The sequence below is a fragment of the Cladophialophora bantiana genome (assembly GCF_000835475.1).
Source record: "Cladophialophora bantiana CBS 173.52 unplaced genomic scaffold supercont1.2, whole genome shotgun sequence".
Lineage (NCBI taxonomy): Eukaryota > Fungi > Ascomycota > Eurotiomycetes > Chaetothyriales > Herpotrichiellaceae > Cladophialophora > Cladophialophora bantiana.
The window spans coordinates 127,521-139,460 of record NW_015971576.1 but is presented as its reverse complement, the minus strand read 5'-3'; the positions used below and the strand labels follow the sequence as shown (position 1 = coordinate 139,460).

Sequence of the window (11,940 nt, the reverse complement as noted above, 5' to 3'; positions counted from 1 at the left end):
TTTCCCTTTTCTTTTGGAGCATACTGCTGCACCTGCTTGTGGATCGCTCACTCAAACATGTCATCGAAATCCACGGCTTTGGGGCGGACCCTGCGGCCCTGAGACGTCAACGTCGTCGAGGGGAGGGGCGAGGGTTTTGCTGCACGGTCTGGAGAATCTCCTTGTGGTTGTGGTTGTGGTTGTGCTTGCACTCGTGCCGCCGTCACTGGTTTTACTTCTGGTTCTGCTTCTAGGGCCGTCTTTGCGTTGCTGCCTCCCTCTTCTTGCAGGGGTGGCCGGGGGTCCTTCTGTCTGCGGGCTTCTTCTCCATCTTCGTGTTCGTCATCGCTGCTATCCGCCATGGGCACGCCGTCGATATTCTCGTCCGTGAGAACTGTATCGCCGTCGTCGTCGAATTCGACGTCGACGCCAGCTCCGGCTTCGGCTACGTCTTCGTCGTCGTCATCGGCCATGGGCGTGCCGTCCATACTCATTTCCACATCGCCGTCATCGGCTGCACGGGTTGCATGGGCGAGGACAGAAGTAGAAGGTATAGGTTTCCCGTCTATTTCAAAACCGCTGTTGCTCACAGCATCACCCACGCTGCGCCATCGGCTCACACCTCCAATGGCGGCCCTTTCTCTCTCCCTTTGTCTGTCTCTCTCGGCCTCTTGCTCGGCCTTGGCCTTCTGTTCCTGTTCAGTCAGAGGTGGATGCAAGAATCCCTCCATCATCTCCTTCATCCTCGCTTCCTCGAACACGCACCATCCTTCCCACAATCCCAGGACCACCTGCACCTGCCTCTTCCACTTCTCGGCTTTGAGCTTGCCCCATTCATACTTTTGCGGGAGTTTACCCAACACGGGCAAAACGTTCTGGGCGAGGAGCTGGTGTTGTAAGAGAGAGCGATAGCGCCATGCGTGCCGGACGCCCGAGGTCGAAGACGCCGAGAGGATATCGCTAATGAGATACAGCCCAATTAACGAAGCCGGGGATGTGTCCATTTCCTTGGTTTTGGAGGGCTGGTTCGGTTCTTCTGTCGTGGAAGGTTCCTTGTCCCACAGGTGCTTTGGCGTGCCATCGCTGTTCTCATCGTCATGATGGTGATCCCCGGCATCTGTATCTCCTTTTGGTCTCGTCACAGAATAACAAAATGGCCTGACCACATTCCTCGTGACTAATTCCGCTACTTCATCCGCCCCGGCCCCAGCATGCTCAATCGCAAACCCCGTCACTCGCGCAACATCGCCCCTGCGCAGTTTTGCATTTGTCTCTGGCAGGCGACTGAGTAGGTGGATGAGTTTCGTCTTGGCGAGTGGGTTAAGATAGCCTGTACCGTCATTCTCGGCCGTCGAGTCACTGACGTTGGCGACTTTCTGGTGATCATGATACCGTCTAGCTAATCCACCCCCTCTGTCGTCATCAATATCTTCTTCGTCCGAAGAATTGTAGTCTTCGTCAGAGATAAATTCCTCCAAATGAGTGGTATATTCGAATTTGAGATCTTCCTCGGGCGGGATCCAGGTTGCTTGTCCCTCAAACAAAACGTCACCTTGCAGCTGACGCGTCCCGTACGCGGTATACCGTTGTTTGCGACGTGATTTGGCGTCTGTGAGAATCTCCCAAAGGCGCCACCGATAATACACTCCGCCCATTGATCGTGAGTTCCACAGCCAAGCCCACCGTTCGTCGCGCTGAATCTGTGGTCTGGACATAAGCAGCGCTTCGAATTCAGGACCGTAGGTCAGAAGAGCTTCGATTGTTTTGTGAATCAAGCGGAGTTGTCTAAGGTCATTCGGGACCTGCACCGTGACTTGTGTGGGGGGGAAGGTATTCATCGATCGCGGACCATAGGGCGTGGATGAGGCATATGATGCCGGAGGGGCGAAGCGGTGACCTGTGGAGCCTTGGCTCGGGGGAGGAGCTCGAGATAAGGACGTGTGTTGAGGAATCGGTTTTGCTCCGAAGGGAAGATTGTTCAAATTTGCAGACGGGACATTACTCCCGAGAGCACTTATGCCGGTCAAAGCTGCGGAAGAGAGATGGCGAGATATCGAGAGATTGAAGCCGAACCCGAGGTATTTATTCTGGAGATGCGAGACCACTGTTTCAATATCGGCCGCCGGGGTTTCGGCAACGAGCGTGACGATCGCAGAGATGGATTTCCTTTCGGTGGTTAAGCCTGGCCCGGGGGGGAGAATGCGGACATTTTCGACGGTCAATGGGGACGGAGTGAACAGTGCCTTGACGACGGCAGGAGACGTCCCAGGTGGAAGAGAGGAGAGGTGTAATGTCGGTTTCGCCGCGGCTTTGAGTTCATCGGTATCCCTTGTATCCTCCTCGTCATCGTGAGCGAAAGTACGGGAGTCTCTCCTGTTGTCCGCATCTCTACCGTCACTATAAGAAAACACCCTGTCTCTCCTGTCTCGGTCGCGGTCGCGCTCTCGATCCCAATCTCTCCCCGAGTATTCATCATAGTGTCTCTTTTTTCCAAATCCCGGCGCTGGTCCCAAACTACCTGGTCCACTCTTTGGCAAAGAAGCACTCGGACCCAAGGTGCCGGGACCACTCTTCAGGCCCGAACTTGTGAAATGTCGCTTGCCAGGCCCAGAAGGACCATAGGTGCCGCCGGCAGAGCCAAACCCTCCTCTACTTTCGCCTCCAGTTCCTCGCTTCGAAGGAAAGCTCGATGTTTGGTTCCCATCATCTTCAAAACTCTTCACGAAATCTTCAAGGACAGCGGCTGTCTCCGCCTTCTCTCTGGCCTTTTTAGCTTCTGCCTCCGCCTTCTGTCGCTCGAAGATGGATTTCTTTGCGGAGGGGCCGACTTTGGAGGAAACGTCATTATTGGAAAGGGGCATTGTGACGACTTAATTTTCAAGGATCGGGGTGGGGAGGCATGTCTCCGGTCTGGCTCAAAGATCTGTGGTTGAGCCGTAAAATAATTGTTGGATTTGACGTTGACACTCGCCGCGCCGTTGGAGTCAGGCGAGTCGGTAAGGCTGAATTCGAAGTACATGGGCGGATTTAAATTTATCCGATTAGCTCTTAGGTGGCCTTCAGACTTTGTCACAAACCTCAGCTACTGCCGAGGCAGAGATTCAAGAAGCGCCCTCGCTGTTTTCGTCAGCGTCTACTGTCTCACGATTCCTTTACGATATAGCCATCTCGACCACTTGGGTTAATGGCTTCCCTCTCTTCCTGGCAGCTCTTCCCATCGAGCGACAAGCCTTCTCGTCACCGCACTGGCCTTCCCACTCTCTTACGTTGATCCTCCACACTCCACAAATTGAATGTTGGCTACCCTTTGAGAGTGCGCAATATAGAGGAGAAAAGACTTGAACCAAGCTAGACCTAGCAGGAGGGAGGTGCGAATCAGCTCTCTCCTTAGGTTGAGGAACCTCTTTACCTATTTACTCCTTGATCTTACGATAATATAGATTATTATCCAACGCGCTCAGAGTCCATTGAACGCCCATCCAACTCCAATAAAAACGAGGCTAGCAGGAAGATTAGGAGTCGCACATCAGTAGTCGATACTGTGTACAACGCTCCTCTTCCACATAACTTGCAACTTAAAAGGCCGGGTCTAGGCAGCCGGAGCCTGTGGCATGGCGAGGATGGCTCATAGGCTCGATGAAGACCATGGCACTGGATGATAGATGAAGATATGGGAGCAACGGACCATTTGACCAACGAGCCACCTCGTATTCATGCACACCCTATTTATGGCAAACAGCACTTCCAGCCTGCTCACAGCCGCAGTCTGGTGAGGGATTTATTTTGCTGTATTCCTTCGGTTTCGGTACTCCGTCCTCAAGATCCATCAATCCATCAATCCACCATTGGCCTCTTGCTTGTTGCCCCCCACCCCCAAAACATGGGTCATATACATGTTCCAGCCAACTAATTTGCCTGCCAGCCTCGGGGAGCCGAACCATGATTCGAGGAGTTGGATCCAGGCTGGTCATTGTGATCGCGTTCCTAACACTGCAAACACTTATCTTCTGGCTTAAACTTCTCAATCTCAACTCTACCATCAAGCACAGAGATCGTACACGCCTCTCCGACAGTTGTTCGTTCCAGTCGACATAGCCTTGTTAGGAGTGGTCTTAGTCCCGGTCTCATTCGCACACCCCACCGCGTCTATCAAGAAGACAGGTACACAGTGCAGCATCGGTGTGGACGCTGATATCGCGGGCGAAGGAATCCGTATCGGGGCGTTCGTGCAGGTGAGAGTATTGATTCTCGTGTCGTTGTTGGGCAGTTTCTTTACCGACGCGACCCGGCGAAAGAAGTTGGTGCTGGGCTGGCCTTGACCAGTGCGTCGCCGGCTATCGCATTGATGATCGGCATGAGACGCGGCAGTTTGACCCCTGTGGATGCTGCGGTCAGTGCCATGATTCCTGGTGGACAGAACATGGCGCAATCGATCTAACTCACGGCGAAAGAGACTCTTACATCACGATGGCAGGTGGGCACAGCAGTGGCCGCCCAGTTCATTCGACTTGGGACCATAATCCCTATCGTTACTAGGCTTAATGATCAGTCTTTACAGCAAAGGACTGCAGCTGCCTGACAGTCTTCTGGTGGGGCTGGCTTGGGAAATGCCAGCCTCCTCTCTGGTCGCTTGAGTCTGCCGTGTTCTGGACGCACATCGCGTGTCGATATATGTGCGTTATTCAGATGTCGTTTCATGCTCTTTGGAAGACGGTGTCGTTCAACAGGCCAGAGAAAGACGGTTGTGACACAGATGACGGGCGAAAGAAGCTTGGCAGACCGATCTACAAGATCGCATCTCCGCAATTCAACAACCATGGGGCCACCCGCTACAGCGAATACCTTGCGACAGTGACGTTTATGTGTGCCTTCTATGGTGTCCTTGCACTCACGTCACTAGTTACTGCTGAGACAACCATTCGTGACCTTCTACTGCAGCATTCTTTCGGCATTGATTCGAGCGGTCAAGTCATTGCTCTCGTCACTGCCGCTGTAGCGGTCCTTGGCGCAGGCTAGCTATTCCTCTGCATGATTTCGCACGACGACTCGGGGACGGGCCATTGCAAAAATCCCTTCAAGCCGAAGCGGTCTATGTTTTCCAGTGCTCTGGTTGATCTCTGTCCTTTCGACTATGCTCGTTCACCAGACACCTTACCCCTGGGCGCCTTGCCCAAACATCCATTCGACTTGGACTCCAAGTATGCCAGCCATATCCCTGTACCACAAGCCCGAAAAGACCTTCGATTCCATGGAAAGCAGGATTATCGCAGCGAGAAGATCCGATTCCTTTTTAGAATTTTATTCTTCATTCTCCAGCCAATTACAGACTGTGCTAACAGAGGAAATGGAAATTTCATCGTTGATTCCCTCCCCGGACTACTTGATCCAGTGTGCCGCACAACAGGAAATACAATGTGACTTCGGGGCCGGTTCGATTTGCGCCGTAGCCTACCTGGTCGTTGGCCTGAAGATCAATACTGGGCTAAGGGTTTCCTGGCCAAAATCGAAATTCATTTCGGTTGGGTGGTCGTTATCTGGACTCTGCGTCCTGCCGAGCGGCGGCAGGACCAGGAAATCGACCCATTTGCCAGTTTGACACTAATATGGCAGAACCACCTCAATGGACCGCCGCCACACGAAGACGGGTGAAAATCTGGCACATCATGCCGACAGTCAAAGGTACGTCTTAATCTGCTCTCTTGGATTTAGCAGCCCGGCTTACGTTCTTAAACCAGGTTCGGTGTGATGCCGCTGAAAAATTTCCGGCTGCCTGTTTCAGATGCGACTCGCATGTAAGTTCCTCAAGGACACTGAGAACTGCTCGAGATAGACAGACGTAGGGTCTACAGCTACGCACACAACTACTATCCACACGTACCGATACTCGACAGAGTTACATCTGTGATAGACTTTCATGACTCAAATACCTTCCTGATCTGGACCATTTTGTGGATTGCGTCTTATGGACGTCCAAAACTTAGCCATGCGTTCGAATTGAGCTCGCAACCTTACGATGAGCTGCTGATGACCAACATTCTCTTACCTATCCGCGACTTCAGAACCATTCGGGCTATTCTCATCTTATGTCACTGGCCCCATTCCAGATCACGCCGGAGCCAGGATCCAAGCTGGCCACATTGCGGGATTGCTGCATTGCACATGGGACTGGATCAGCCAGAGCCTGAAACTATCTATCCCGGAATAAGCCAGCCGCTTGCATTAGACTGACACCGCCATAGTCTTCGTGAATGGCTCGGAAGACGGCCACTTTTCTCATCGCCTTCGCTGCTGAACACAACTTCAGCGATGGCAGAAGAGTCAAATGTCCCACGCTGGAAGGATCTCGACTGCTTCCAGTGGATGTCGGGTGACATGCTCGTCGAGATGCTGAACTTATGAACTCGCAGTCGAGAAGCGAACTGGGGGTGAATCACTTTCAGAGCGCTGTCGAGATCTGTCGTTAATTGTGGTGTTGATACTTCGTCCGTGAAGGCCCCCTTGAATAATGAGGCATATAAACTTGATCAAAGAAAGGCCAAGCCTCACTGCACAGGCCTTCTCACATGTCGACACCAGGCGTGAAATGGAAACCCTGGACACGTAACTCGACCCAAGACGCGACTGTATTACGCATGTACCCCGTAAAGGGGCTAAAGCTGTGAGTGCTTAGGCAGGTAGACCTAGACGCCGAGAAGAGCTACTGTAGCAACTAATCGATTTTTGTACCCGCGGCCTCGTAGTAATTAAAGCCGCAAGGCGTGCCTTCATGCGAACTCTCGCTCCGAAGAGCGAAATGCGCCCAGCACCCTAATTTCTAGAAAGGGGTTCTTTGCTTTTCAGAAGACCGGTAAAATCCCGTGCCACATCCTATGCGGGGGCCCGCTTGGACGCGTTTTCTGAGAGACTCGATGAATGCATTGCTAGCTATGTTATGTGCTTTTTTCTATATACCTCGACCGCGGCGACGAGGGGGATTCTGGGTTGAAATGGCTGTCAAAAACTCTTACTCCGTACAAACGCATTGACACAGTGATAGTGGCTCCACAGCTGGCGAGCGATCTCATTTTCATAAAACAGATCCTACAATGTGTCTCAGTCCGTTTCAGTTGTATAGCTGTCTCTAGGTAAAAGAAATTGGTATCTCGAGATCTACAGTGCCTCTTTCAGTCAGATAAAAAAACGCCTCATTCATGACATATTCTTTTCCCGTTGTCATCTTCCTTTCATGCGTTCGCGGAATTCATCAACCGAAACTCCCCTGATCCATAAGGTAGGAAGATCTTCCTGCGCTTTTTGTGACGAATATATATGGCACCTCGGTATCTATTCTATCTTGCGCCATCCTCCTCCTCCTCCTCGAATCACTCGCTTATGGTTCTGGTGGCGTTCGTTTACACGCGCGAATGCGGCGACATGGGAATCTGCTCCGTGCTGCTGTCGTTGACCTCCTTGTAGTGGTTCAGGGATGCCTTCTTCGTCCGGAAGTGGAAGCCGGCGTCTGACCATAATTTTTGTCCCAGGACAAGGCCTGGGTGCCAGGCGGTCAGGCCCGTGACGGCAATGATGATCATGGGTCCCTCGAGGATCATGAATGTGACTTCGTCGTTGGCGAGCTGGCCGTTGAAGCCGTCTTGGAGTTCAGCGAGGCGGTAGCTCGATCGCACTGTGATGGTGATGACCGCGGCTGCGATACCTGGATTAGGGCGGAAAGGTCAGCGCATCAAGTCCTCCCTCTTGGATTGTGCCTTTTTTGTTGGCGGGATTTTGTCAAGACTTACCGATCAAAAAGCCCTTGAAGCGGCGCGTGTTTCGAAGAAGAGCATGCTCCGGGATGAGCTTTTGTGGGTTCTTGAACACCTTCCAGGCAAAATGGCCACAGATGGCGATGAAGATGGCTAGCGAAACGACCTGCGACGCCAGGCCTGCGATCATGACATTGATGCCGAGCTGGTTGGTGTCGTCGTCGTCGGCGGTCGACGCAATGGCGCCGCCCGCCGCTTGCAGGACCAAGGAGATAAAGTCGCAGGCGACGAAGATGCAGGCGATGGTCCTGGGCTTCAACAGGCTCAGCTCGAGCGCGTAGATGGTGATGATCCGGCTCAGGCACAGGTAGATGGCCGCCGTCAAGAAGGCGGGCCCGATGGTCAACCCAATCAGGTAGATGATGAACGAGTTCTTGTCGAAGATGTTGTTGTAGAGCATCAGTCGCCCGATGTAGCCCACGATCTCGAGCACGATCCCACATGCCATGCCCACCAGGAAGCCCCATGTCCTGTACCGGATCCCCAGGAAGATTTGCAGCAGCAGGAGGAGTCCGAAGATGCCCGCATAGATGGCATTGCCGGGCAAGCTTGGGATATAGGCGATCTGCCCGTATTCTTTGACGGAGCAGGTGGCGATGGTGCAGTTGTTTGGCGTCGACATGCTGATATCAGGTGGAAGGGTGTATTTTACGACGTTGAGGTTGAGGTTGAGGTTGAGGTTGAGGTTGAGGTTGAGGTTGAGGTTGAGGTTGAGGTTGAGGTTGAGGTTGAGGTTGAAGTCGAGCAAAGGAAGTTATAGAGCAGACAGAGTTGGAACGGGGTTGAGCGATGTGACGCCTTACCGTTCAGACATTGAGCTTCTATCAGGGTACTTATAGCCACTGCATATGCTCTCCCCTGTGCTGGAAAATTGGAAAGGGGGGTCATATACAGCCTTACCGACGCAGTGCTGCGCCTTCGACAATACGTTGGTCTACATGGTTGGAACAGGCATTAGATGTGCGGTTGCTAGAGTGCTAGAGTGCTGGAGACTGATGATTGATATTTTGAGACATGAGACAAGAGGTTAGGACCATGACAAGCCTCTTCTTGGCTGGTATCGGCAAGCTTCGCAGTTCGCAGCGACGTACCCAAAGAGATTAGCTTGGGAGATGGCGCTTGATGGCGGTTTAGGCCTCCCGACAACAGCCCTGTCTGGGGGCTGACAAGGCAGTATTGCCCTCGTACTTCGTATACTTGGCTGGGACTTGGTGGAGAGCTCGGACAAGTGCAGCGAATGCGGTATGGGAGGATATCCACAATGTCGTCCTATTCAATCGTACGATTATCTGTCCAGTGCCCATCTAATCCCAGGTACGAAATACATACAGATATCCCCCCAGTCTCACTAGCCATATGTGTCCCTGCTTCCTTCAACTCTTGCTTCTGTTCCTGTTTCATCAAATCGACCTTGCGACGCCAGCGCCCCATGCTGAAAGGCCACCCATGATGCGATTCCTGGACCAAATACGACCCCAAGGCTCCTCCAACGTGAATGACAAAAGCCATTGCGGAAGGCTTTGCCAGACAACCAACTGTGCTCCCATTGCCAGACAGCATCCCATCCTAGAACCCCTAGTTCCATCCCCATGGACCTCAGACCACTTCTGTCTCCCTCCGTCTAAATTCAGTCGCCCAGAGAGAGGGTGTGCTTCTTGCGTGCAAGATGAGGCCCGTCTTGTGTTCGGCCTTCATGGCCTGCTAGGCTTCTGACTAGATTCTGACTAGACTGAAGACATCTCTTCATCAGACTGATCGACAGCCTCAAGCACAAACTGTTGCGCAAGAATGACTAGACTTCTGACATCGCCAGCCTCGGGCGCAAACTCTCCCGCAAGAACGATTAGACATTTAATTTGAAGGACCAAGTCCTCATCGGACTGGCCACCATCCTGAAGCCCAAGAAGTCGAACCAATGCACCGCGGAGCACCTCATACCGTCGTTTCACGTCGTTGTACTGTTCGTATGCCTGAACAGCCACAGCAAGATGCCCTCTGAGTTCCGATGTGGCTTGCGAAATTTGTCTCTGGTGGTAAGAGCATAGGCAATGGCGGGCAAGCATCTCTAATTGCTGACCGGTCACGAGGGTAGGGGGATTCGCACCCATGACACCGAGTAGGTTACGAACCGTCGCCGCATTGGAAGGAGATTCTTCCCTGATGCCCCAAGCACATCGAGAATGAAATCTTCTAAATGTTCGGCCGATACAGATAATGTCGCCCCTGACACTGTCAGTGATTCGGAAGGTGGCATCGGGATTCCAGACATATGCGGCCATGTTTGCACAGTAAGGATTTCGACCAGGTGTTGTATGAACAAGCTTGCTGAATAGATGACAGATTATTTGGTTGACTCTTGAGCAGATGCTCTCCGTTGTTGAGATGCTTCGATGCAGAGGAAGGGATCTCCTCTTTATAAGGCTGTTGGAAACACCACACGAACGGCCTGCCTCAATCAAGCAGACACAACGAGACACCCTCACAACACGCTTGGCACAGATTCAGCCAAAAGCAGCCGCAGTGTCCTCGGCAAAGAAAGGAGCGTGGGCAGGAACGAACAACATTGCCACTGCAAGATGGAGGCTGCAGACGCTCAGTCTCAAAGTAAGAACCCGGCTACCATGTTTGCTAAGGCGAGCAGTCCGTTTGTTTTTCTTTCTGACATTGCCAGTCTGCGCGTGGCATGTCTCGCCCAGTGAGAGACTGTACCGGATTGGTTTGCAACGACTCCAGCTGGAATGAATCGAGGAGGCAAAACCGGATTATGATCCTGCATGAAGCAGCCATGGTAAGTGAAATGTCTCTTTCCCAGCTTCCTTCACCTTTAGCAGCAATGCCTTTGGGAATAGTGAGCCCTGATATGAAGTCGTGGCCTTGTGAGATGGGTGGAGCCAGATTCAATTTCTTTGTCTGACGAGAGACAGTGTCTACAATACGATAGCCTAGCAAGGCATTTGAGGAAGGACATCGGCGGAATCATATTCGGACCGCTCAAACGTCCATGCAGTCCTTGCAAGTGGTCCCGATCGCCTGGTTGCCACCTTACGGCGAAATTGTTTCACCAGGCTACTTCCCTCCCATCATACACATTTGGACCTTCCACATTCTCCCATCCGGGAACATGTATGGTTTTGCATTTCCAATTGTCCTCCTTTGTGCTCTTGAGGAGAATATCAAGGGTGGCTTTTGCTCCAACCTCGACCGGCAGGTCAGCCCTGTCCCCACCCATGTCAGTCTTCAAGTACTGCATATTCAGAACATTTGTGTCAGCCGTGCTCATGCGGCAGGATAACAACGGTAAGAATCAGGAGAGCTCAGCTTACGCCGGGGGACACCATCAGGAATGTAAACCCTTCATTCCCCAGCTCCAAGCCACATTGCACAGTCAACATATTCAGAGCCGCTTTCGAGACCTTGTAAGATGGTGTTGGTGCATACATAAATTGGGGAGCTATTGTTATGGAGCCAAGGGTAGATGTGCTGCATTGGTGATCAAATTTATCTGCCATGGTCGTCGTCGGCATGCTTGGGGATGCCGGTCCCGCTACTCACATGTTCAACACTTTCTTCTGTTCACCTTTGCGCAAAAGGGGCAGAAATGCTGCCGTGACATCGTGGACGGCTTCTAAATTCACTTTGAGAGTATAGCCAAGGTGATCCATGTTCTCGATGCCGTTAACGGAAAGAAGCAAGACGCCACCATTATTAATGACGACATCAAGTCCCTTTCCGGCAAGGGCTTTGTCGACCAGAAACACCGCTGCCTTGATGCTGTCCTTTTCAGTGATGGCCATTGGCATGTGCACGACCCTCCCATTCGAATGAGCGATAAGCTGTTGCAGGGCATCTGAGGGATCGGATCTGGTTGTTGCGAAGATAATCGAAACTTGATCCTGAGGGAGCTTCGACAGTTGGGAGGCGAGTTCGAGTCCTAGCCCGCGACCGGCGCCTGTCACAAGATAAGCAGGCATTGTGATCTTTGGTCAATTTTGCTGCCGGTCACGGGTAAGAGCCCCTTGGTTGAAAGGTAGAGTGTATATAAAAGGGATCACAACTCCAGAATCCGTCTCTCTAGCCCGTAGGTGTCTGCATATATATGCCCCATGCTCTGGTTCCCGACCGACCAAATCTATGCATGCTTTCATCTAAACACATACCC

General features: G+C 52.3%; 5 protein-coding genes across 5 annotated transcripts; 1 reads left to right on the top strand and 4 right to left on the bottom strand.

Moving 5' to 3' along the window:
• Positions 1–47: 47 nt before the first annotated feature.
• Positions 48–2,840, bottom strand: Z519_01053 (uncharacterized protein; the record flags this gene model as incomplete). Its single annotated transcript, XM_016758810.1, has 1 exon — positions 48–2,840. One exon carries the CDS (start codon positions 2,838–2,840, stop codon positions 48–50), a length of 2,793 nt encoding a protein of 930 aa, XP_016624138.1.
• A 1,825-nt stretch (positions 2,841–4,665) lies between these two features.
• Positions 4,666–4,995, top strand: Z519_01052 (uncharacterized protein; the record flags this gene model as incomplete). Its single annotated transcript, XM_016758809.1, has 1 exon — positions 4,666–4,995. One exon carries the CDS (start codon positions 4,666–4,668, stop codon positions 4,993–4,995), a length of 330 nt encoding a protein of 109 aa, XP_016624137.1.
• A 2,375-nt stretch (positions 4,996–7,370) lies between these two features.
• On the bottom strand, positions 7,371–8,403 carry Z519_01051 (uncharacterized protein; the record flags this gene model as incomplete). Its single annotated transcript, XM_016758808.1, has 2 exons — positions 7,371–7,672; positions 7,758–8,403. The coding sequence occupies 2 exons, from the start codon at positions 8,401–8,403 to the stop codon at positions 7,371–7,373; spliced, it is 948 nt and encodes a 315-aa protein (XP_016624136.1).
• A 1,102-nt stretch (positions 8,404–9,505) lies between these two features.
• On the bottom strand, positions 9,506–10,060 carry Z519_01050 (uncharacterized protein; the record flags this gene model as incomplete). The annotated part of the gene is made up of 1 exon (XM_016758807.1): positions 9,506–10,060. The coding sequence occupies one exon, from the start codon at positions 10,058–10,060 to the stop codon at positions 9,506–9,508; it is 555 nt and encodes a 184-aa protein (XP_016624135.1).
• A 779-nt stretch (positions 10,061–10,839) lies between these two features.
• Z519_01049 (uncharacterized protein) lies at positions 10,840–11,752 on the bottom strand (the record flags this gene model as incomplete). Its single annotated transcript, XM_016758806.1, has 3 exons — positions 10,840–11,025; positions 11,105–11,261; positions 11,334–11,752. 3 exons carry the CDS (start codon positions 11,750–11,752, stop codon positions 10,840–10,842), a joined length of 762 nt encoding a protein of 253 aa, XP_016624134.1.
• Between the last annotated feature and the right edge of the window lie 188 nt (positions 11,753–11,940).